Consider the following 25409-nt stretch of genomic DNA (forward strand, 5'->3'; position numbering starts at 1 on the left):
TGTTGATAGATTTGACACTCAACAGCAACTGTTGCCAGGGAAACCTTGTAGAACCTCCATGTTTTCCATTATGAACACTTATTATGGGCCAGTGGGCAATGACAGGTATGGTTTGTGAAACAGGATGAAAATACACAAAACAGGTCATCCTATTCTCTTGATTAATGAGCACATCCACAGCCAAAGTTGCCCTGTGAAGAGCATTCACATGGGATACTAGTATTTTCAAATCCTTTGCTCATGAATTGAGATCTATCCACATACGTCTTCCTCAGATGTCTTTCTTAGCAGTGTTCTTTCTTTCCATTTAATTTTATTTATTTTTTTATCTTTGTGTATCACAGTAGTCTTTGAGCACCTTCAATAATATCAAAAGTAATCTGTGACTGCAAATAAGTTGTATGATCTTACCCAACACACTGACATTGAGTTACTCAAGGTTATTTATTATGAGAAACAAAATGTGACAAGTGTCAACAATCATTTCAAACTTTACAGAGATATGCACAGGCTTTACCACATTCGTTAAATCCGTTAAGGTTTCTCTAAGCATGTGTTCCTTTAAGTGTTTGGAGAGTACAGTGACATGCAAAGGCTTTATAGCATTGACTACATTAATAAGGTTTCACTCTGCACATTTTCTTTTGTGTATTCAGAGATGACTGAGTCCTGGAAAGGCTTTACCTCATTCATAACATTCAGTTTCTCTACAGTATGTGTACTTTTATGTGTTGGGTGATGACTGTGCCATGCAAAGGCTTAACACCTCAATTACTTTGAGTGACTCTCTTGAATGTGATCTATTACGTAGTCACAGATAAAAGTGAATTGCCAAGGTTTGACCACAGTGATTACATTAATAAGGGTTCTATCCACTGTGATTTCTGTTGTGTTAATATTCAAGCAGGTTTCGCTCTTGCATGTAATCATTCTTGTCACTGCAGATGACTGAAATTGCAAATGCTTTACCACATTGATTACGTTGATAAGGTTTCTCTCCTGTACATGTTTTTTATAATAATGGAGATTCTAAGGTTCTGAAAAGTCTTTACCACATTGATGACATTCATGAAGTGTCTTTCCAGTATGGGATCATTAGTGTTTTCCAGACTAGTGGGACATGTAAATGCTTTAGCACATTGATTACATTCATAGTTTTTCTCCAATATGGGTTCTTGTATGTTTTAGGAGGAAAAAAAACTTTATGGAAAATGAGCTCTGGCTAATCAGCTGCCTGCTCCTCCCCTCTGAGAGCAATGATCCTGCAGTTACTAGGACCTGACTCCAGAACTTACCTGAGCTTTCCTCACAGCAATTGCCTTCTTCTTCCTGTAATCAGGGTGAACAGGTTCCATAGCCCAGTACTCCATGTGCAGTGGAGGTATCTATCTGACCGACAAGAGGAAGGATGTCCTGGCTATTTTTTAGCATTATGTCTAAACTCCACCCCAGTTACCTGGCAACAGCCAAGTATGCTCCTCCCCACAGTTACCTGGCAACAGCCAGGTAGGCCTGACCCCCTGTAAAGGTAGCTGCTTGCCCCTTCCTCTCTTTTGATCTCTTGACCTTTTGTTCTCTTTCTCTTGTCCTCTTAGGCTCTTCCCTTCCCCCTTCTCTCTGCACATGCTCATGCCAGGCCTCTGGTTCTCTATTCTCTGCCTCTCTTTGCTTTTCTCTGCCTCTACTACCCTCTTAACTCTCCTTCCCATGTCCTGAATAAACTATATTCTATACTATACTGTCTTGTAGCAGGTTCCTCAGGGGGAAGAGGTGTCTCAGGATGAGGCATAGTCCCTTCAGGGGAAGAAAATCTCAGCAGGAGGCATGAGCCTGCTGAGACATCCCCTTCCCCCACACCTCCCCTCACACCAAAAGAACATATTCAATCTGTTTTTAAAGAGAGGTAACTATGATAACTGTGAGGTAGAGTTTTAGACAGAATGCTAACACCATTAACATTAAAGAGGGATTTTAGAAAACAAGAGACTTGTTTTGTGGCTTCATGCTGGGCTCAGGAAAACTGCAGCTTCCTTCCACCAGATGACAGGTATCAATCAACCGTGAAGAAAAGCTAGAAACATAAGGGAAACACAGTTGAGAACTATTGGTAGCCAGCACAGCTTGATTAGTGGAAAAGTGGAGAAAAAAACTGTTGTATTAGGACAAATTCTGTAGATAAACATAGCTCAAATCATAGAGAGAATGAATCTTTGTATACAGAAAGGTTATGTAATAGAATGTCCCAGTAAAGTCTGTTGGACAAGGGAAATTAGAAAAAAAGGGCTGGTTTATTTTATGCTGCAGGATATTACAGCTAATCTTCAGTGTATACCAGAATTCTGAAGAGATAAGTACTTACTAATGCCAGTTTTAAAACACAAATAAACAAACAAATCACCTTTGTTTTGTAAAAAAGTAGGGCAAGTACAAAAATCAAAACACCACCCTGTTTAATGTCCTTTATATATGTAGGTTGTCAAAAGAATTCGTAGCCCAGATTAAAGATGGATCTGAATATCTCAAAAGAGCACGATTAATAAAGGGTTTCTCACTTCAAAAATTGTAATTAATATATGCCCCACAGCAAGCAGGATTTGAGTTAGGGTTAGGGGATTAGACAGTCATGGTTAGGATTAGAATAAGGATTTGTAGAATGAGGTTTAGGAGGTTAGGAAATTCAGAGGTGAGGGTTAGGATAGGGTTGGGCTCAGGGTTAAGGTTAAGGTGGCCACCATTATATTCTTGATGGTCCCACTGAATCAATATTATCCCTATTACACAAAGAAGAATTATCAGGCCTACAAGGTACTCATTTTATATCTTAATGGTTTGTTTTATTCTCATTCTGATAGCTTCTCTCTTACTTAGAGAAAGGCTACTCAAAAGAACCTAAACGTTTTTCCAGCCATTTGCCTCCAAAACTAGCATACTGACAAAGGAAGCAAAGACTTTGATATTCACAGAACCCCACAGATAATCAAAGGATAAGTTGCCAAGAGCCACACAGCTTGCTGCCAGCAAAGAACATTTATGCTACCCTATGCTGGGTCTCACTGTCAGCTATTGCTGCAGTTAATTTTCTTCTGAGATAAAATGCTCTCAGTATTCTTCTGCTGTAGACATGTCTGGTTTACTTTCTTCCCAACCTAAAAATATGCTTACTAAACATTTCTCTGTGAAGTTTTCACTTTACAATGAAAATTCTGAAACAGGAATCTCAAACAAGCAATCGACACAAATTCATTGATTATTAAAAATTGACTTTTTATTATTAATTATATGTAGAATATACACCTGAGACATGGTTTGTTATTCACATGATGTACTTAATAGCAAATGAATTACAAGTAAATTAAGTTTGTTAACTTGACCCTAGTTCAATTTGTTCATAATGAAAATAAACTTAAAAATTGATATGAAAGGACAAAAATATATTTAATCAATATATCCACACAGGTACAATAAATATAAAATGATAATGTGGGTCTGAATCTTTTCCTGGAATAGGTAACATGTTTTAAAGAGTTTACTACTCCTAGATCAGAAGATGCTATTAATAATGAACATTGTCCTCACTCATACAAGACTAACATATCTATGTTCTTAATTATGATATAAACATATTTTAAATTTTATGCAGGCATAAACATGTTAATAATTTAAAAGATATTTATATCTAGTAAAACCTCTTTTAAAAAGATAAATATACACAGATAGGCAGATCCAGCACAGGGCTTATCTTGTCTTCTAAACTAAACCACAATCATTTTCATAACTTCAGCTTCGTTGAATTAATCACACCAGGGCTTTTTAAATGTTACTAAACCTCTATCAAAAAAAAAAAAAAATGACCTGGCTGGCCAGTATTTGTACAAGTTAGAAGGAGAATAACTATTTAGGTAATGTAAATTTGTCTCCAGATGTACTGGGTAAAGTATTTTTAATGTGACTGATTGTAGGATGTCTACAGTCTCAGAAGAAACACTTTGTCAATTTTCTGTATGTAAAACCAATTATTTCACTATTATGCTAAGTAGAAAAAACAAAGAAATTCTAATGAGGGAATAATTCCTCTAAGGGGAAAAATTTTTCGAGGCAAGGGCTGGGGGGTGGGGCATGAGAAGAAGGAACAAGTACTTTGTCTTTGTTTTTGTCTTCAGTACATATCCATGATCGGATGTTGCAAAGTTCATCACAACTTCACACCAAAAATTCAAATCATCAATACAATCCTAACATACTTTGTTGTTGTTGTTTTTGGTGGTGGTGGTGGTTGCTTGTTTATTTGTAAGTATATCCCGGAAATATGCTTTCTTTGGTCTGCACATCTTAGAGATGATCAAGTATCTCTAAGTAAAATGGGAAATCTAGCTCACACAGGTATGGTTTTTCCCCATTGTTGTTTTTGTTCCATGTAACTAGGAGGATCCTCAGACACAACTCTGTAAGAGGAAAGTGAATAACAGAAGCTTAATGAACACCCTAGTTCTGTTCCTGCCGGTCCTGTTTCTGTCTTACATAGGTTCAAGTCTCACCAAACTCAGGGCAAGACTGATAGTCATCCATAACTCTAATTTCAGCAGATCTGACCCTTTCATCTGGCTTTTGAATGCAGCAGACATGCACAGGTATCACAGACAGAAAGGCAGATGGGCAGGCAGGCAGGTAACAATCCCACCTTCAACCCACCCCTACCTCCTTCCCAACACACACACACAAACACACAGAGAGAGAGAGAGAGAGAGAGAGAGAGAGAGAGAGAGAGAGAGAGAGAGAGAGAGAGAGAGAATATAATCAGGTCAATTAGATCATTTTATTATCCATTTTTTAAATAAAATGCATAATAAACGATCAATATAATCAATCATCCTGAAACTCTGTATGCCAGGCAGACTTACTTAGTTAGACGGTGAAAATACATAAAAGGGATATCAACATAAATATCATTCATTGTCCTGGAACTCCATGAATCTTTCTAGGTAGACCTGGTTTCAGATATCTATGGTTCCAGACAAAGCCAGTTTATACAGTGACTTCACAGACAACCAGAAATACATGGAGAGAAATTTCACCACCATTTCAGTCTATGTATCCGACCTTTGACAACAGTCCACAAACACGTGACAGTAAAATAAGATCCTAGAGCACATTTATGGTTCTAGTTTCATGTCTAAGGAAGACACACAATCAGAGCTGAAACACAATCAGTCAAAAAGTCCTTAGTAAAACCCAACTGGCCTTCCTTAACAAAGTTCTACAGACAACAGGAAGAAACAAATCATGTCTCTGTATATTAAATCCAAAATATTTTATTGTTGTTTCTCTGCCTACTGAGTCCTGGGATTACAGGCCTGTGCCACTATTGATTGATCACAATTGGTCATTGACTATATTGATTATTGATAATTGATTAATATGGATTACTCACAGTGTCAGACCCCCACCCTCATCCCGTAGAAACCATGCCCAAGGAACAACCGCGGTAATTGATACTAATCAATTATCAATAAACATGCTGATCAATAATACTAATCAATGACCAATAATCCATGCTGGTCAATAACTAAAAATGATTAATTATGATGATAATCAATGATTGATAATCAGCAGTCAATGCCAATCAGTAATCAATACCAATTGATATTTTGTTGTTTCATTTCTGGAAAGAGCTCCTCTTTGTTTAGCCTCGACTTTCCTGTAACTTGGTCTGTAGACTAGGCTAGCCTCAAATGTACAGTGATCCACCTCTCTCTGCCACCACCACTGCCTGGCCAAAGCTAGAATCATTAATAAAAATGATGAGAATCTCAGCCGGTCATAGAGGTGCACAGCTTTAATCCCAGCATTTGAAAGGCAGAGGCGGGCTCTTACAGGTTTGAGCCCAACCTAGTCTACAAAATGTGTCTGAGACATCCAGGAAGTCTGCCCTGCCTGCCTCTGCCTCCTCCACAGCCAGAGACAGAGAAACACAGACAGAGTCTTACAGCTAACATTTGCCTAAATTGAGAAAAACTTGAAGCAATTCATCAGGAGACAGGAGGACTGCTGTGCACTGAACTTTTGCTTTTTACCAAGCATCATTCAAGGGTAAAATTGTTAATTATTTTTCGAAACACTCGATTCCAATAAGAGGACACATGGACATTGGAAACAATTTCTCCCCTCAGAGGACCAAAGGAAGTTCAAAACAATTTCAACAGCCTTCTGTGCCTGTCTCGGTAGTCTGTGTAGTAGACTGTGGAAAGATTGGAGAAAACTATAGCAGTGGATCCTACAGAAACAAGGAGAGGCAGGGACCAGGATTGTTTACTACACTGTTTGTATTTTACTGAAGATACAAATACAGATACTAGGGAGTCTGACCCTGTCCTTGCTTGCTAAATGTAATGACAGTGGCCATGGAGCGAGAGCACAAGAAACTCACAATCCTAATCCATACCAAATCAATTTTCTTTGACAAGAAGAACCAAAACAGAAACCAAAACAAAACTCTAGAACTTGTTAATCAGAAATGATCTCTTAGTTTTAATCCAACAAGCAGCCGAATACCATCTATAGCTCTAATTTTTGCAGATGTGTTGCCTTTCTCTGATTTCTGAATGTATCATTCACTGGCAGGGATTGATATAGGTAGATATGACAACAACAACAACAACCCCAAAAACCTGTCTTACCTCCTAGTTTGTCTGGGAATATATCTTTGGTGAAAGTATTCCATGGCCACTATGTGCTCCCTGCCCGGCATAGGCACAGATAGAACCAGATGCTGCTGAACACCTTCCACATGAGAAACTCCTGACATGCTTGAAGTATCTGTTGATAACTTTGAACAAAAAAGGACAGCAGCTCTCACTGTGATTGTTTATACTCTCTCAAGACCAGAGTTTTGCAGCCAGCACTCAGAAGGCAGAAGCAGACTTGTCTCTGAATTCAAGGTGAGCCTGGTCTACAATGTCAGTTCAAGGACAACTACTTAAAAATCAGCAAAAGAAGTGAACTGCTGGTGGCTTGGCCCTTAAGGCGAACGCCCGCAGAGGGCGCACATCTCTTGGTGCGTGTGTTTGAATCCCATCCTCCCGCTCCCCCGGCTTGTGGGAAAAAAAAATCAGCAAAAGCAACAAACAAGGGAAAACAAACAAAAGGTCCAAACTCCAGGAATGAAATCTAAAGCAGGTGTTCGTCCACCGCTTGTCAATTTTGCCTTTATGCATTTATGAGTAAATGCGGTTCTGAGCAAGATGGGCATGTGTCAAATACCAGTAAAAATTAAAAAAATATATAAACTTATAATGAATCCCAGCTGTGTGCTTACCAGTGACATAGCTCCACTTCTTCCACTTGCCTCCCTCTGGTCTTTTAGAGAAATCTACAGAAATGGTATGGATGTACAGCCATAGTTATTTCTGGAGTCGGACAGGGTTACAGGGATGTTCCTTGGGGTAGTTAGTCAGTTAGTTTGGTTGGTTGGTTTGTTTCATCTCTTAAAAATAGATGATGTAACCATGGAAGAATTTTTGTTATGGCAGGTGGAGTAAGAGAGTCTACAGAAAGATTAAAGTATAGAGGAAGAAGCTGGAGAGAAATCCCAGCAGTTCAAATCACTTCATGTTCTTCAAGAGGATCTGGATTTGACTCCCAGTACACCCGCCGGGATAGACATAGCTGTCTTCTGGACTCTGTCCACACCTGACAACCTCATGATCCACCTACCCAATCAACAGGAAAGACACTCAGAGACCTAGGAAACTGTTGCAGCAAAAATGTCAGAATCGCACAGCCAAATAGAATTATATGCAACCAGATGCCTCAGATATGTTTTCATTTACATAGAAAAAATTGACTCATGGGAAATAATAAGCAAAGTTGCTCACCATAACTATAAAATAACTTCTCACAGCTGGGCTGCCCAGGCCAACTGGACAATCAAGTAGGACCCTTAGACCCTGTGGAGAGGACTGAGATTCGAGAGAAAATAAAATAGCATGGCAAGTCAAGAGGTCTGATCAAGCTGGGTGGTTTTGGTGGTGGTGCACGCCTTTAATCCCAGCACTTGGAGGCAGAGGCAGGTGGATTTCTGAGTTTGAGTCCAGCCTGGTCTACAGAGTGAGTTCTAGGACAGCCAGGGCTACACAGAGAAACCCTGTCTCGAAAAACAAAAAAAAAAAAAAAAAAAAAAAAAAAACACACACACACACACAAAAGGTGTCTGATCAAGCTGGCAAAATTTTTATTGTTCACGATGATTATATATTCTGAAACCAGGATACAACAAAGGGTAGGAAAGGAAAGAGGACTTTGTAGGGGGATGAGGCTGCAGCTGTAGGGTCTAGCTGATTTATTCTCACAAAGCCTTTCCATTACCAGGAAGTCTAACAACATCTGTCTAGCAGGATGTTGTCTAAATCTAGAGATTAGGAGGAAGGGTTACTAAGGTGGGTTGCTATGAGGCCTTGTTTGAAGTTCTGAGAACTGACAAGTGAATCATAGAAGGTAAGCAGAAAGAAGAATAGTAGATAGGAGAGCCAAGGGTGAGTGTTTGCCAAGAGTAAGGCCTTGCCATGGCTTCCCACAGCTCCCCCTTCCCTGTATAATAGAGCACTGGAAGCATAGAGGGGGAAGCATAGGCCTGATCCCCTTTGAGTTTTGGGCATTGCACTGAAGGGCTAAGCACTCCTTGGTTGGGGAGGCCGATCCCCAGCCTCCTGGGTGCTTTTTCAAGTGGACGGGAAGAGTGACCTATGCCAACCTGTATGCAATCAGGCATGCTTCTCAGGATCCCGTCTTTGAGTGCAAAGAAAGAGGTATCCCTGCAGTACTTTATCTCATACCCTCTAGCATCCCCCTTTACAGAGGAGGATCAGTGGTAGGACTTCCCACAAAGGCAGCTGCTCTAGGGAATTTTGGGAGGTTTGAACTTTGAAGCACTGCATTGGGGCTGGCGCGTGATAAGTTCTGGAGTGGGTTCATCATCAGAATTCAATTTTAGGTAATGGACCTAGAGTGGTCTGGTCGCAAGGTTTTCTACCTGGATCTTTATGAGAGTAGTAAGGCAAGAGAAGGCCCGGGGGTCAAAAGAAATGAGCAAGAGAAGGCCAATGAGAGGTCTAATGATAGAAGGCAGCAAGGTAGAAAGCCAAGGCAAGGTAGAGAACCAGTTCTTACACCAGCTCTCGCTTTGTTTTTCTTTTTTATTCTTTCTAAGCCCTCTCAAACACTGTGCGTGCTATCTTTTACTGCCCCCGATTTATCTGCAAAGAAGTAGCACTCTTCCTTTAAAGTTGCACAGATTCCTTTCTGTTGAAGGAGCAAGAGATCTAGGCCTCACTGTTCTGAAGGACAACTTTAGCTAAAGAGGAAAGTGACTCACTAAGGGCTTCAGTGCTCTGCTGTCGCTCTCTAACATCTTGATCAAGGGTGTCACTAAGCTCAGTGTAGTAGTGATTGGAGAGGACAAGGGAGGAAACTCCGGTCCCAACACCCACCAACTCCAGCCCCAAGATGACTGCAATGGTCACTGCAATGATGGGCTCTTGCTTTTGTCAGAGGAGAACTTCATCTTGTTGTGAGGGTGAGGTCCAGGAAAGGTGCTCCTCTTGGTTCCATAAGTGGAAAAGTCATCTGAGGCGTAATAGGCTAACCACAGGAGAACCTGTTCAAAAGATCTTTTGAAGCCTTAAAGGTGGTAAGGTGTATGCATGGAGTAAGTCCAGAGGAGAAAGGCTACCACGTATCCTCAAGAGGGATAAGGTAAAAGTTGCCTGTAAAGTTAAAAGAGGTTTGAGTCTGATTATAATGAAAGCAAAGGTAGGAGGCAGCTTGTTTCCAGAAGAGGTGATGCAGGTACCAGTTCCTGAGACCATTTGCAAAAAAATCCTTTAAAGGAGGAATGTTGCCTGTTGCGGCCCATGCTGCCCCACACTTGGGGGCCAGAAATGTTGAGAAATGCACTACCACATGTTTGGGGGCAAAATGTCTCGGACTGTTCTGTCGATGTTGGAACCTGCACTTCCTGACTGGAAGAATGCAGACCAGACAGAGTGTGATTCAATCCCGTTTATTTTTCAGTCTCTCTTCCTAGTCCAAGTCAGAAGTCTTGAGTTCCTAGTCCCTAGTTCCTAGTCCCTAGTGCCTGCAAGTTCCAAGTTACTTCTTCCAAGTGCTAAGTGCCTAATGCCTAATAATTCTTCTTCCCAGTTCTCTAGTCCACATGTCTTCTTCCTCAATTCCTAATTCCTACTCCAAGTTGTACTGAACTCTTTTGTCTGCCTCTTGCCTTTTATATGTCTCACTTCTAAACCAGGCCTCTAAGTCACACCCTTAAGTAACACCCTTAGGTCTTATCTCTGAATCACACCTTAAGTAATGCCCTTAAGTCTTGGCTCTAAATCTAAGCTTTAAGTCTCACACACCCAAGGGAAGATCCTGGGTATCTAAAACAAGTGGTGATGGCACACGCCTTTAATCCCAGCACTTGGGAGGCAGAGGCAGGTGAATTTCTAAGTTCGAGGTCAGACTGATCTACAGAGTAAGTTCCAGGAAAGCCAGGGCTACACAGAGAAACCCTGTCTCAAAAAACCAATATATAAATAAATAAATAAATAAATAAAATAAAATAAAACAAGATGTGACCAGAGTGTGCTCAGCTGTTGTAGGCTGATGTAATTAAGTCTCTTATCAGGGTATATGGCTCAAGATGGCTGCATGGATGATAGCCGCCTTCTGTCAGCTCCCTACACACAGGTACAATAAATATAAAATGATAACATGGGTCTGAATCTTTCCTTGGAATAGGTAACATGATTTAAAGAGTTTACTACTCCTAGACCAGAAGATGTTATTAATACTGGACGTTGTCCTCACTCATACAAGACTAACACATCTATGTTTTTAATTATGATATATACATACATATTTTAAATTTTATGCAGGCATAAACATGTTAATAATTTAAAAGATATTTATATCTAGTAATATCTCTTTTAAAACAGATAAATATACAAAGATAGACAGATCCAGCACAGTGCTTAAGCAGCACTGCAAAAAAGATATTTATTAGATGAGGACAGCCACCTGTGTTCAGGGACATTATCCAGACAAAGTCAGGCAGAGAAATGGAAGCCCTGCATTTGGAGCTGAGTCCTCTGAGACTTGTGGCCCATGACCTTCACACAGGTTTTCCAAAACCTTGATTCCTGAAATCATGGATCTTGGCTGTGAGAGAAACTGTATCAAATACTGAAATCTGATTCAAAATACATACAGCCTAGGACGCTGCCCAGCTCTCCAGGTGGCTGTCCCATAATTGGCTTGTAAAAGTGTCTTCTAAAGGTCATTGTATTTTACTATCAGTTCAGCACCTTTATGGTAACAAGGACTATGGTATTAATAGTAATTAATACCATTAGAATCCATGACAATTGGCCCACTGTCTCACTTCTCTGCTGTGAAATGAGTTCCTTGGTCAGAAGCAATACTGTGTGGAATGAGACACTGAGTATGTCCATGGATCGTGGATTTGGCAGAAGCAATATGTGCATGAAAGTCAGAATCATAAGCAGAATATGTATCTATTCCAGGAAGTAGAAAGCTTTGTCCTTTGCCCAAGAGCAATGATCTGATGTAGTCAACCAGCCATCAAGTCACTGGCTGGTCAACCCAGGATATAGTTCCATATCTAGGGCTCAGTGTTGGTCTCTGCTGGTGGTAGATCTGGAACTCACCAGCAGATGTGGCCATGTTAGGCTTGGTGAGAGGACGAAACTACTGTTGTATCCATGAATAAACCCCACTGCATCCACCATGGCCACTATGTTCATGGTCCCATTGGAAAATGACAGATATAGCTAAGGACACAGCTGACTTCTCAGAGAATAGATCACCCTAACTACTTGGTTACTGAGTGTATAATAAGCTGAACTTACCTTTTGATCAGCATTTACATGGGACACTATCGATTACTGATTTTCATGACTATTGATCACTTTGGTTATTGACTAGTATTGATTATTGGCCATTGATTAGTATTGATTATTGATTAACATGATGATTGATCGTTATTCCATCACTGTCATCCACCTGCCTCTGCCTCTTGAATGCTGGTATTAAAAGTGTGCACCATCAGTTATTGATCGTTATTGGTTATCAATTATTACTAATAATTATGGATTATGGTGTATTGATTATTGATCGGCATTGATTATTGATTGTTATTCCATCACCATCCTCCCCAAATTCTGCCTCCGCATTGATAATTACTGATTACTGTTTATTGATTATTGATCAGCATTGATTATTGATCGTTATTCTATCACTGTCATCCCCCTGCCTCTGTCTCCCAGTACTGGGATTAAAGGCATGTGCCACCACTGCCCGGCTTTTTGACCCCTGTGAGAGATCTATCCACCAACTTCTTCCTTTTATGTCTTTCTCAACAATATTCTAATTGGCTCATCTCCAAGTCTCTTGACAGTTAAGCCGTCCCACTGTTTATAGCTGATGATTCAATGAATAATCACACATTTCCAAACAAATGCATGAGCATGACCACTGCATGAAGCTCTGAACTGTGGTGATTTTCCTTTACTGGTGTCTTTCAGGATTGTCCCAGAAACATGTTTTCATGCTGCAGTTGTTCACTTCTTGATGGGGTCTGAATAACAGGCAGAACCCTTAGTAAAGCAGGACCTAGTTATTTCTTCCTTAGTCACTTGATGATAGGGCCTGTACCAGGAAGTTCTAGGTGCATGTTTAATACCAGGGGCATTGTACAGGAATGGAAACTAGGCTTCTAGGCAAGTCAGGTACTTAGCATTGTTTTCCAAGTTGGCCTCTCCTTAGCAAAACCCAAGCCTATCTCCACTCTCAAGGCTAATACCAAACAAGACTAGAATTTTCAAGTTACACCCTCAACAATACCAGGGTCTCCAGGTTATTCCCCCAACAAACCTGCACCTCAGGTTACAAGCCCATGCCTAACCACCACTAATGCAGAGGGGAGGTGAAGTTAAGTTTATGATGTGACTCCCAGCACCAGCCAATTATGTTAAAGGCCACAGCAGCTTTCCAATTAGATGCTTCCACACATTCTCCCTACTTGCTGCTTACAATAAAGCCTTTCCTGACAGACATTTTGGGCTCCACCACCACCAAAACAGTCTTGGCTGATGCTGGTGCATTGGGGATGGGGACAATCTAGCTCAAATAGAATAAAGACTCTGCTGGGAGTTGCATCAGATTGGCTGAGGAGAAGATATATATAATTTTATTTCTCCCTTTTCATTTCTGATTATGGTAATTAGGATATTTTCTCTGTCCTTTTATTAGTTTGGATAAAATTTATCTATATTGTTGATTCTCTCTCTCTCATTCATATATATATATATATATATATATATATATATATATATATATATATGGGTGAAATGTTCCATATGGAAGAGTCTGAGGAAGGACTTAAGGAGGTGAAGAGGATGGCAACCCCATAGGAAGAACAACAGTGTCAACTAACCTGGAAACTTCAGGGCTTCCAGATTCTAAGTCAAAAACCACAGATCATCCAGGGAATAATTCATGGTCCTTGGCATGTTTCCAGCAGATGACTGCCTTGTCTTGCCAAAAAGGGAGAGGATGCACTTAACACTGTAGAAACTCTGTGCCCCAGGGAAAAGGGAAGCTGGTGGAGGTGAGGTCTTTGTGGTTTGGCAGGTGAAGGAGGAAGCAGGGAAGAAGATGGGGAGAAGACTTCAGGGAAGAGTAACTAGGAAAGAAGGCAACTTTGGCATGTAAATAATTTTTAAAAATTTATTTAAAAAGTAAAAAAGAAATACAATTGAAAAAATATACCTACGTTGACTTTGATTAAGTGTAGAAAGTTTTCTGGTGGAGAAAATTGCATTAATACACAATTCTTTGACCTGGCTGCTATGTGGAATGTTAGCTTCTGTGATCTGTAATATGACACACACAGTTACAGCTAATGGCCTGTGTCTCAATCATCTGACCTGACCTAACATTGAAAGTGCATTGGACATATCTACAAATTGGAAATTCAATATACCTTGAATTATGCTAAAGTTATTAAATTATATACCTATCAATCTAGTTTGTCTTCATTTACCTGACATGAAGAAATACATGCTGGCACATTAAAAATTTAGTACCCTGTCACCACCAATTTTGTTTTGTTTTGTTTTTTGGTAATAGTGACTGGAGGGTTAGTGATTGGAAGTGACGTTATTAAAACCATCATCACAACAAAAGTAACTCATTTTAAAACATGCTTCACTTGCCTCTCTGCCAAATTTAAAGAGAAAAAAACCAACCATTGCATTAATCTAATGTTGGGTTAAATGTAAACTGAATACTTCACGGAATCTGTCATGGAGCCCGTGGTGAGTCCACCATAAATTTCATTGTGTGGACACAAACAACTGTATATCAAGTACATTGACATAAAATGAAACTTTTCACTTCTAGAAGTTATAGCCACATTCCATTCCATGATGTTGGTACCTGATTCTGTAATAAGGACTAACATTTATCACCCTCTGGTTAATGAGTGTGAGGTTATTTATATTGACAAAGGAGGTCTTAAATATTTTAACATAGCTGAAGTACAAGAAAAAGGCTTTGGTATCAACTATATGAAGATGATAGAGGCCCTTAAAGTGAAAACGACTAAATCACTTAAGGAAATATAGGAAAACACAAACAATTGGAGGAAATCAATAAATACCTCAAAGACAGCCAGGAAAACATAAACAAAAATGTGGAGCAAACGAACAAATCTTATAAATAAAGCCAAGAAAAACAAACCAATAGTAGAAGGAAACAAAAGTGTTGAATACCTAAAAGTGGAAATAGAAACAATAATGAAAATACAAACTGAGGGAATAATGGAAACAAAACCTTAGGATTGCAAAGAGGAACTACAGAGGAAATATTCACAAACAATACAGAGATGGAAGACAAATCTCAAGCCTTGAAGATACAATAGAGGGGATGGAAATATCACACAAAGAAAATGTTAAATCTACAACTACCTGACATAAAATATCCAGAAAACCCAGGACATTATAAAATGATAAAACATAAGGATACTAGGGCTAGTGGAAGAAGAATATTAGATTGAATTCTCAGAAAATATTGATGACAAAATCTTAGAAGAAAAATTTCCTAACATAAGGAGGGAGGTGCCTATCACAGTAAAAGAATCATCAAAACACCAAATAAAATGGACCCTAAAATGAAGTCTCTTTCCTGTATAATAATCAGAATATCCAGTACAAAGAAAGAATACTAAAAGGTGCAAAGGTCAAAGGCAAGAAACATTTAAATGAAGATCTATTAAAATTGCAGATGACCTCTCACAGGAGTCTGTAAATATCAGAAGGCCTTAGACATATATGCTATAGAAACTACAGATGCCCAGATTATTATATGTAGAAAAAATTTAATTACTACTAATGAAAACATTAGATAATCCATACTAAATTCAAATTTAAACAATATCTATCTACACATACAAACTTACACAAAGTTATGTAGAAAGAATCCAACCCAAGGAAGGTAACAATACACATGAAAACACAGATAGTAAATAACCTTGTATTATCTGCAAAAGAAAGGAAAGCACACAAATACCCCAACACCGGCACCACCTGCAGCAGCAGCAGCAGCAGCAGCAGCAGCAGCAGCAGCAAAAACAACAACAAAATACAAGGAGTTAACAATCACCATTCGTTGACTCTCTCAGGATCAATGACCACAGTTCACCAATAAAAAGGCAAATGCTAACCAAATAGATGGCGAGCAATAGCAGCAACGGCCATGCTTGTGAAGGACGCTGATAAATTGACTATGGGCCAAAATGTGAGTGTGATAGCCCCTCATGCACTAGAAAGTATTATTAGACAACCACCAGACCGATGGACGTCCAATGCCTGAATGACTCATTACCAAAGTCTGTTGTTGACTGAACGAGTGACTTTTGCCCCGCCTGCTATCCTCAATCTGGCCACCCTGCTGCTGGAGACTGGCAAAACCCCAGTGTATCAGTGTGAAGAAATATTAGCCGAAGAGACCGGCACTAGGACAGACTTAACAGACCATCCATGGGCTGGGGTAAGAACCTGGTATACAGATGGAAGCAGTTTCGTGGTAGAAGGTAAGCGAAAAGTGGGAGCAGCGGTGGTAGATGGGGAATCCATCCTATGGGCTAATAGCCTGCCAGAGGGGACATCAGCCCAAAAGGCCAAGCTTATAGCTCTAATTCAAGCTCTGAAATTGGCAGAAAGAAAGACTATTAATATACATACAGATAGTCGATATGCTTTTGCAACGGCTCATGTTCATGGAGCCATTTACAAACAAAGGGGAATACTGACATCTGCCGGTAAAGAAGTTAAAAACAAGGAAGAAATTCTCAGCTTATTGGAAGCTATTCATTTGCCACACAAGGTGGCGATTATACATTGTCCAGGACATCAAAAAGTAGATAGGCCAGTAGAGAGAGGGAACCGAATGGCTGACCAAGTCGCTAAGACAGCGGCACAAGGACCTATGATTTTAACCATGATGGCTCCGGATGCAGGAGAACTCTCATGGGGAAAACAGAAAAGGGCTCCCCTGGATGAGGAGGAGGGGTACGCCTATCTGACCAATATACATGCCCTTACTCACTTAGGGCCTAAAAAGATGGCTGAATTGGCAACTAAGTCTCCATATTATTTTATCCCAGGATCAAGACAAATAGCAAAAAGAATAGTGAAAAATTGTAAAGCATGTGCCCTAACCAATGCAGGATCAAGTAGGATCCAATCGGGGAAGCGTCTCCGTGGTGACAGACCTGGAACTTTCTGGGAAGTGGATTTCACCGAAATTAAACCTGCTCACTATGGAAATAAATATCTTTTAGCTTTCATAGACACGTTTTCAGGCTGGGTAGAAGCTTTTGCTACCAAAAAAGAGACAGCTAATGTGGTGGCTAAGAACATCACTGAAGAAATTTTCCCTCGATTTGGAATTCCTCGGGTAATTGGGTCAGACAATGGGCCTGCCTTCGTCACCCAGGTAAGCCAGGGATTGGCCAGACAACTGGGGATAAATTGGAAATTTCATTGTGCCTATAGACCCCAGAGCTCAGGTCAGGTAGAAAGGATGAATAGAACATTAAAAGAGACCTTGACTAAATTAGCCTTAGAGTCCGACATAGGAGACTGGACAGTCCTTCTCCCTCTGGCCTTGTTTAGGGTGCGTAATACTCCAGAAGAATTTGGCCTTAATCCTTTTGAGCTGATGTATGGAGCGCCCACATCTCTCTTTGAGACCTTACAACATTATGCATGTCCTGATGACCCTTTTATTCCCCCTTATTGCCTTTTAGCCTGATTAACCGCTCTTGAGGCTGCTAGAAAAGAAGTCTGGGAACAGCTTAAGAGCCCTTGCTTTGCTGGTGATCTCCAATTACCACGCCTGAGGTCAGATATGGTCCTTGAGAGGAGACACTGAACGAAAAACCTTGAACCACAGAGGAGAAGCCCATACTTAGCCCTACAGACAACCCCAATGGCCACGAACATCCTAATCCTCAACAAGATGAACAGACTTTGGAAAGGACTGATAATCCTTTTAAGTTATGTCTATGCCATAGGTGCCCCCCAGGTGATTGGAAATAATCCCCAAGACCCTCAAAAACTAACTTGGCAAGATATTTCAGAGGTTGGAGAAATGGTGTGGTCCATCTCCAAAATTGCACCGCCATATACTTGGTGGCCCACTCTTACTCCTGATTTCTGCCAATTAGCTGCTGGAGTAAGCTATTGGGATATTCCTGATGCAGACCCTTTATAATTGCCCCTAGATGCAGTATGAAGGTTCATTCCTGGGGAAATGTTTGGGGGTGGAGATCCAGAGCGACAATGTAAATTGGCAAAATCAGATTTCTACGTTTGCCCCCCGGGATGGCCGAGATAGAGCCATGGCTAGACGTTGTGGAGGTACAGAAAGCTGGTACTGTGCAGCCTGGGGATGTGAGACTATGGGGGATGCTTATTGGAACCCTAGTTCCTCTAGTGATTGGATCACAGTGCACAATAACTATATATCTAAACCTGGGGAATGTGGGCCAGGGACTTACTATAACAAAGGTGACAACATTTGTAGCAAAACCCCCACCTGTATGCCCTTAAACATAACCTTTACTGATAAGGGACGCACCGAAGATGCTGCTCAATGGTTAAAGAAAAGGGCCTGGGGTTTACAATGGTATTTTCCTAACAGAATGTCAAAGAGAGATTATGGTGCCGCTTTTACCATTAGACTTAAGATAGATAGCCCAGCACCAATACCCATAGGACCCAATAAGATTCTCCAAGAACAAGGCCCACCTGCCGGGCCTTCTATCCTAACCCCAGCTCCAATTGAGTCAGTTGTCACCACTAATGCTTTTACCCCTTCTCAAGGTTCTTGGATATCCACTACTATCCCTGAATCCTCAACAGGACAACGATTGGATAATTTAGTCACTGGAGCCTTCTAGGCCTTAAATGATACAAGTCCTGAACTGACCAGAACATGCTGGCTGTGTCTGTCTGAGATTCCTCCATACTATGAAGGGGTCGCTGGGACACTTTTGACAACACTACATCCCACCATTCCTGCACTTGAGGAACAAAGCAAAAGTTAACTTTGCCTAAAGTGTCAGGGGTAGGAACGGGCCTTTGTTTAGGTACGCCACCTGCCTCTCATGAACACTTGTGTAGTTTAACAAAATTCTCTCCAAAAACATCTGCCACCTTTTATTTGGTGCCTGGGCCAAATCGATGGTGAGCCTGCAATACTGGACTCACTCCGTGCGTGTCCACAAGCGTGTTTGACCCAAATGTAGATTTTTGTGTGATGGTACAGTTAATCCCTAGGATCCATTATTATACTGCCAATAACTTTGAAGATCATTTTGATAATGGACCTAAGAGATATAAGAGAGAGCCTTTATCCATCACTCTAGCCATTCTATTAGGTGCTGGTGTCGATGCTGGGATAGGGACAGGAGCAACCGCATTAGTTACTGGGCAACAAGGCCTTAATGCTCTCTCTACAGCCATTGATGAAGATTTAAAAATGTTGGAGCAATCTATTACTAATTTAGAAAGATCTTTGATATCATTATCAGAAGTAGTCCTGCAGAACAGGAAAGGATTAGATCTGCTATTTTTGTGAGATGGAGGACTGTGTACCGCCTTTAAAGAAGAATGTTGCTTTTATGCTGATCATACTGGAGTGGTCCGAGACTTAATGCAGATGCTTAGGGAGAGGTTAGAAAAAAGGCAGAAAGAAAGAGAAGCTCAACAAAATTGGTATGAGTCTTGGTTCACCCATTCTCCTTGGCTAACTACCCTGCTGTCAGCTGCAGCGGGTCCCATAATAATAATTCTTCTATTATTGATTTTTGGCCCATGCGTAATAAACAGATTATTAGCTTTTATTAAGACCAGGCTAGAAGCTGTTCATTTAATGGTGTTGAGGCATGAATACAAAATGGTAAGAAAAGAAGAAGAAGAAGATATTGATTCTTAATTCTAAGATTAGAATTACTTAAAACAACAGGAGTAGGGAATGTGAGAACAAAATTTTAAAACACCCATATTGAAGCATATTGAAGTAATTTTAGAAATTCATGGTCAGCAAAAAGACCACCTATGTTATGATAAAAATAGTTAGAATAACAACACTCAGGCCTGCCAGGAACAGGATGACCGAGAACAAAGGGACATGCCCCAGACAAGTCTAAACATGTCCAAGTGAGTAATGGGCCATCTGGTGTTTTTCCTTTCCCACCCTTCTGGGAAAGTCCAAAACTTCATGGTCACAAGGACATGTCTGGACACATACTGGCACATAGTTAAAAATAACTAGACAGCTTGCCAACTCAACATCCTGCCTGTATGACTTAATTGCTAACCAATCACATGTAACCACGCTGGAAGTCCCCACCTTCCCCAATCCCTGACCATAAATACCCCTTGCCTTCTGGGCTCTTCATCGAGCTTGCTTTCTCCTGCGTGAGATACAGTTTGATCCAAGGGCCCTTGCTAATAAACCTCCTCTGCTTTTGCATCAAGAAGGTCTTCGTGTGTCATTGGGTGTGCGCTTATCTGGACTTGAGTGGGGGGTCCCCTTGTGGGGGTCTTTCACTTTCAAAACAGTAACATCTACTCCCACAAGGCCAAACATACTAATATTATCACTTCTTAGGGACAAGCATATTTAAATCACCACAGTTTATTCCTACTATAAATTCTTCCATGCATTTAAATATGATTAGGACATGCAGATACATTACCATATTGATTACTCTCAGAAGGTTTCTCTCTAGTATTTGTTGATTTTTGTATTCAGAGAATACTGTGGCATGTAAAGGATTTTCCAACTTGAGGACATTCACAAGATTCCTGTCCAATTTGTGGCCTTTTAAGTCTTTGGAGACCACAGTGATAGGCACAGGCTTCTCCACGTTTGTTACATTCATAAAGTTTCTATAAAAAAGTGTGTTACTTGAAGTATTTGGAGAGTACATTCTCATGCAAAGACTTTACCTCATTCATGACATTCATGCAGTTTCTCTACAGTATGTATTCTTTTATGTATCAGGCGATGCCTGTGACATGCAAGGGCTTAGCACCTTGATGACACTGAGTCACTCTCTTGAATGTGCTCTATTATGTAGTCACAGATAAAAGGGAACTGTCAGTTTTCCCACAGTGATTACATTAATGAGGCTTCTCTCCAGTGTGATTATTTTGTGTGTGTGTAAAGAACTCTGACATGCAAAGGCTTTACCACATTGTTAATATTCAAGCAGGTTTCTCTCTGGTATGTGATCTCTCCTGTCACTGCAGATGACTGTGACTTGCAAATGCTTTACAACACTGATTATATTCATGAGATTTCTCTCCTGTACCTGTTCTTTTATAGTAATGGAGATGCTAAAGTTGTGAAAAGTCTTTACCATGTTGATCACATTCATGAGGTTTCTTTCAATGTGGGATCTTTTATGTTTTCGAGACTAGTGGGACATGCAAAGGCTTTAGCACAAGATTACATTCATAGTTCTGTCCAATATGGGTTCTTTTATGTTTTGGAAAAAATCTTTATGGAAAGACTTTTACCACTATAAAGTCCTCACATAATGGAGGAACTCCCCCCACCCAAACCTCAGGAATTCATGGTCACCCAATAACTCACAAGACACAGAAGTTGAAGTAATCAGCAAGAGGTATATTTTGACCAGCATGTTGAGGTCAAGACCATGCAGGGTCTGTGGGGTTTGACCCCAAGCTTTGGAGGTAGAGGGAATTTAAAGGTAAAACCACAAGGAAAAAACCATAATCCAGGGGGAGTCAAGGGGGGTTATTGGAAAGCACATGTGGGCAGGGCGGTGGTGGCGGCGCACGACTTTAATCCCAGCACTTGGGAGGCAGAGGCAGTCAGATTTCTGAGTTCGAGGCCAGCCTGGTCTACAGAGTGAGTTCCAGGACAGCCAGGGCTACACAGAGAAACCCTGTCTCAAAAAACCAAAAAAAAAAAAAAAAAGGAAAACACATGGAAAGTCCCAGCCTATTTTTCAGTCTGTGACAGGGTCTAAGTAAAAGTCAGGGAGAATATTCAGTATAGACTATTCTCAACAGCCTATTGATACTCAACCATCTTGTGGTCAGCCAAATTTCTGAAACACAGAGTTCACAAACGAGCTGACCGGTACTCTTGGTTCCGCTCAGCATGCTAAAAGTTTTTGAAAATTTTTAACCCTTTCACCACAATGATTACATTCATAGGTTTCTTTCCAATATGGGTTGTTTTACGATTTTGAAAACAAAAGTTTTCTGAAAAGGCTTTTACCATATTAATTACATTCACACAGTTTTTCTCCAGTATGTGAACATTTATGGCTTTGGAGAATTTTCAATTATAAATGATTTTTTCCACATTGATTACATCTCTAAGGTTTCTCCCTGGTATGGTTTCTTTATGATATTGGAGATGACCCAGTTGTGTAAAGCCTTTACCATACTGATTACATTCATAAGGTTTCTCTCTAGTATGGGTTTTTTATTATATGGGAGATAACTGGAACTTGTAAAGGCTTTGCCACATTGATTACATTCATAAGGTTAATATCCAGTATGTGTTCTTTTATGTCTTTGGAGATGACTGTGTTGTGAAAAGGCTTTACCACATTGATTACATTCATAAAGTTTCTCTCCAGTATGTGTTCTTTTATGTCTTTGGAGATTACTGTGAAATGAAAAGGCTTTACCACATTGATTACAATCATAAGGTTTCTCTCCAGTATGTGTTCTTTTATGATATAGGAGACTACTGTGTTGTGAAAAGGCTTTACCACATTGATTACAATCATAAGGTTTCTCTCCAGTATGTGTTCTTTTATGATATTGGAGGCCATTGTGACATGAAAAGGCTTTACCACATTGATTACATTCATAAGGTTTCTCTCCAGTATGTGTTCTTTTATGATATTGAAGACCACTGTGATGTGAAAAGGCTTTACCACATTGATTACATTCATGAGGCTTCTCTCCAAGATGTGTACTTTTATGACTTTGGAGATGACTGTGACGTGAAAAGGCTTTACCACATTGATCACATTCATAAGGTTTCTCTCCAGTATGTGTTCTTTTATGTATTTGGAGATGACTGTGACATGAAAAGGCTTTACCACATTGATTACATTCATGAGTCTTCTCTCCAGTATGTGTTCTTTTATGTATTTGGAGATGACTGTGACATGAAAAGGCTTTACCACATTGATAACATTCATGAGGCTTCTCTCCAGTATGTGTTCTTTTATGTCTTTGGAGGTGACTGTGACATGAAAAGGCTTTACCACATTGATTACATTCATGAGGCTTCTCTCCAGTATGTGTTCTTTTATGTCTTTGGAGATGACTGTGATATGAAAAGGCTTTACCACATTGGTAATGTTCATAAGGTTTCTCTCCAGTATGACTTCTTTCATTCCTGCAACAGTAATGGGCACATGTGAAAGCTTTACCACATTTATTAGCCTGATCAATCATTTTATCATTATGAGTCAATTTTACAGTTGGTCTCATAATAAAGAACACTCAGATCTTATGCTTTTATCACTTTGATGTTCATGGTTGTACTTGAAAATACCTGTGATGGTAAGAGTATTTACTACATGGCTCACATTTATAACATCCTTTTTCTATATGAGATTTCTACATGATGCATTCATAGGTCAGAATAAAATGGAACAACTAAGAGCATTAAAGCTCTGATTGCATTCTTAGTTTTTCCTGTAGTGTGCAACACACCACAACAGCACTGTGAAACAGGATAAACAGAAGAACTGCAAACTTCTAGTACCCATAAAGATTTTCTGCAGTGTGAATTTGGGTAAAGTACAGAAAACCAATTAATTGTAAACACCTATCATATTCAGAAAGTCTACCAAAGGCAGAATACTACATATCTTCTCATTGTTGTGAAATAGACAGAGGTTGTTTTTTTAGTATCCCTATGCTCACATGGTTTCATCCATTCTGACAGTTGATACACCCATTAAAAAAGAAGAACAAATGAAAGGTTTCCACATTGAATTTACATGCATTAACCTTTTGTTCATTGCAGATATGATTAATGTTTCTCCACGACAACATTCTTGACTCTCATAAACTGACCTCACAATAAACTTAAAAATTTCACTACAAGAATATGAGTGTCACCAACTTTATCATGGAGTATTTGCTTATTAGAAGGTTATGGATACATGTTTATCACTACTCAATGTGCAACATCTAAATATTATGAGACTATACAAATTGGTGGTTCCACAACATAGCTCTAATGGAGATACAAATCAAATAAAGGAATCGCTTAAGGCATTGTTTCCTTCTCTTCTTTCTTACAGAAATGCCTTGCAAACACAAATCAGATAACTGACATTGAGGTATAGAGTTTTGGGAGAATATTATATCTACAATGAAAGGACTGATATTTTACACACTTGCTTTTCTTTAGAGCTTCCAGATCATATTAAAATTTTCTCACAAGAGTATTTGTATCAGCTTAAACATTAAAATTACCTTTCATGACTTCTAGAAGTTTGACATTGTTCTTCAATATGATGGTCTTTCAAATTATAGCCTAAAACATGATACCAGAAAATAAATGATATGGTATTGGAATTAGGCAAAATTCAAGTTACTCTGAATTTTTACAGCAATGGACCTAATTTATTCAACTCAATATTACTTGTTCTCTATTGAAATAAGAGATGATCATCAGCAACCCAGAAACATTTTTTCTTATTTTGAAACGCAAAAGAATATTCACAGACTGACCTATAGCAGTGAGGTTCCAGTAGGTCTCCAGCATCACATCTTTGTAGAGATTCTTCTGGGAAGTATCCAGCAAATTCCACTCTTCCGCAGTGAAGTTCACATGCACATCATCATAAGTCACTGCTTCCTAAAATATCAGATATATGTGTACAAAACAAAGCCTCATACTGACATCACTACAAAGTAAAGGTATGCTTCCTAGACAATATAATCTTATAATTCACATGATTCATTCACTTATTTGCTGACACACAAATTATAATATAATCACTATGTCAGTTTAGAAGGAACTTGAAACATTGACCCTTGAACCCTTGACACAGGATTCACCTGTCTCACTCCTGAACCCTTTGAATAGGATATAGCCTTACAACACAAATGGCAATTGAGAGGGATATGCAGGGGGAAACAGGTCAACTGTACTGAGCACACATCTGTAAAGCTGTATGAACAATTACTAACTACAAAAGTGATGGGCAAGCTGTGTGTATTTGCTCATGTCTTTAATCACAGAGGTACAGGCAGGTGTATGTCATTGAGCTGGATGCCAGCACCGTCTATGCAATGAGTTTCAGGACAGCAAAAGTTACATGTTTAGAACCTCACTCTGCTACAAAAATAAAGCAGGAAACAGAAATGATAGAATGAACTCACAGTTCTTTACTAAAGTTACTGCAAAGAATTATGCATTCACTGCAGTTCTGTATTCATCTTGCATAAACATAAAATGAACCAGTTTAAACAGCAATATTAAATTTTACTAAAAGGAAATGCATGTTTTAACAGTTAAAAATAGACAGATGAAAATATTAGTAATGTATATGTTTTCATTTTTTGTTTTTTTTTCAGGTTTTTTTTTTCAGTTTTTTTTTTTTTTTTTAATCGAGACAGGGTTTCTCTGTGTAGCCCTGGCTGTCCTGAAATTCACTTTTTAGACCAGGCTGGCCTCAAACTCAGAAATTTGCCTGCCTCTGCCTCTTAAGTGCTGAGATTAAAGGTGTCCACCACCACTGCCTGTCAACA

The 25409-nt window shown here is 39.6% G+C and overlaps 1 protein-coding gene across 1 annotated transcript in view; it reads right to left on the reverse strand.

Moving 5' to 3' along the window:
* The window catches only part of LOC143441085 (uncharacterized), a 139706-nt gene that overhangs the window by 51595 nt on the left and 62702 nt on the right, over positions 1 to 25409 (reverse strand). Inside the window, 1 exon segment of the mRNA XM_076928152.1 lies at positions 22250 to 22951. Coding sequence (XP_076784267.1) covers positions 22250 to 22951 — 702 coding nt within the window.

Source organism: Arvicanthis niloticus (genome assembly GCF_011762505.2).
Source record: "Arvicanthis niloticus isolate mArvNil1 chromosome Y unlocalized genomic scaffold, mArvNil1.pat.X SUPER_Y_unloc_2, whole genome shotgun sequence".
NCBI lineage: Eukaryota > Metazoa > Chordata > Mammalia > Rodentia > Muridae > Arvicanthis > Arvicanthis niloticus.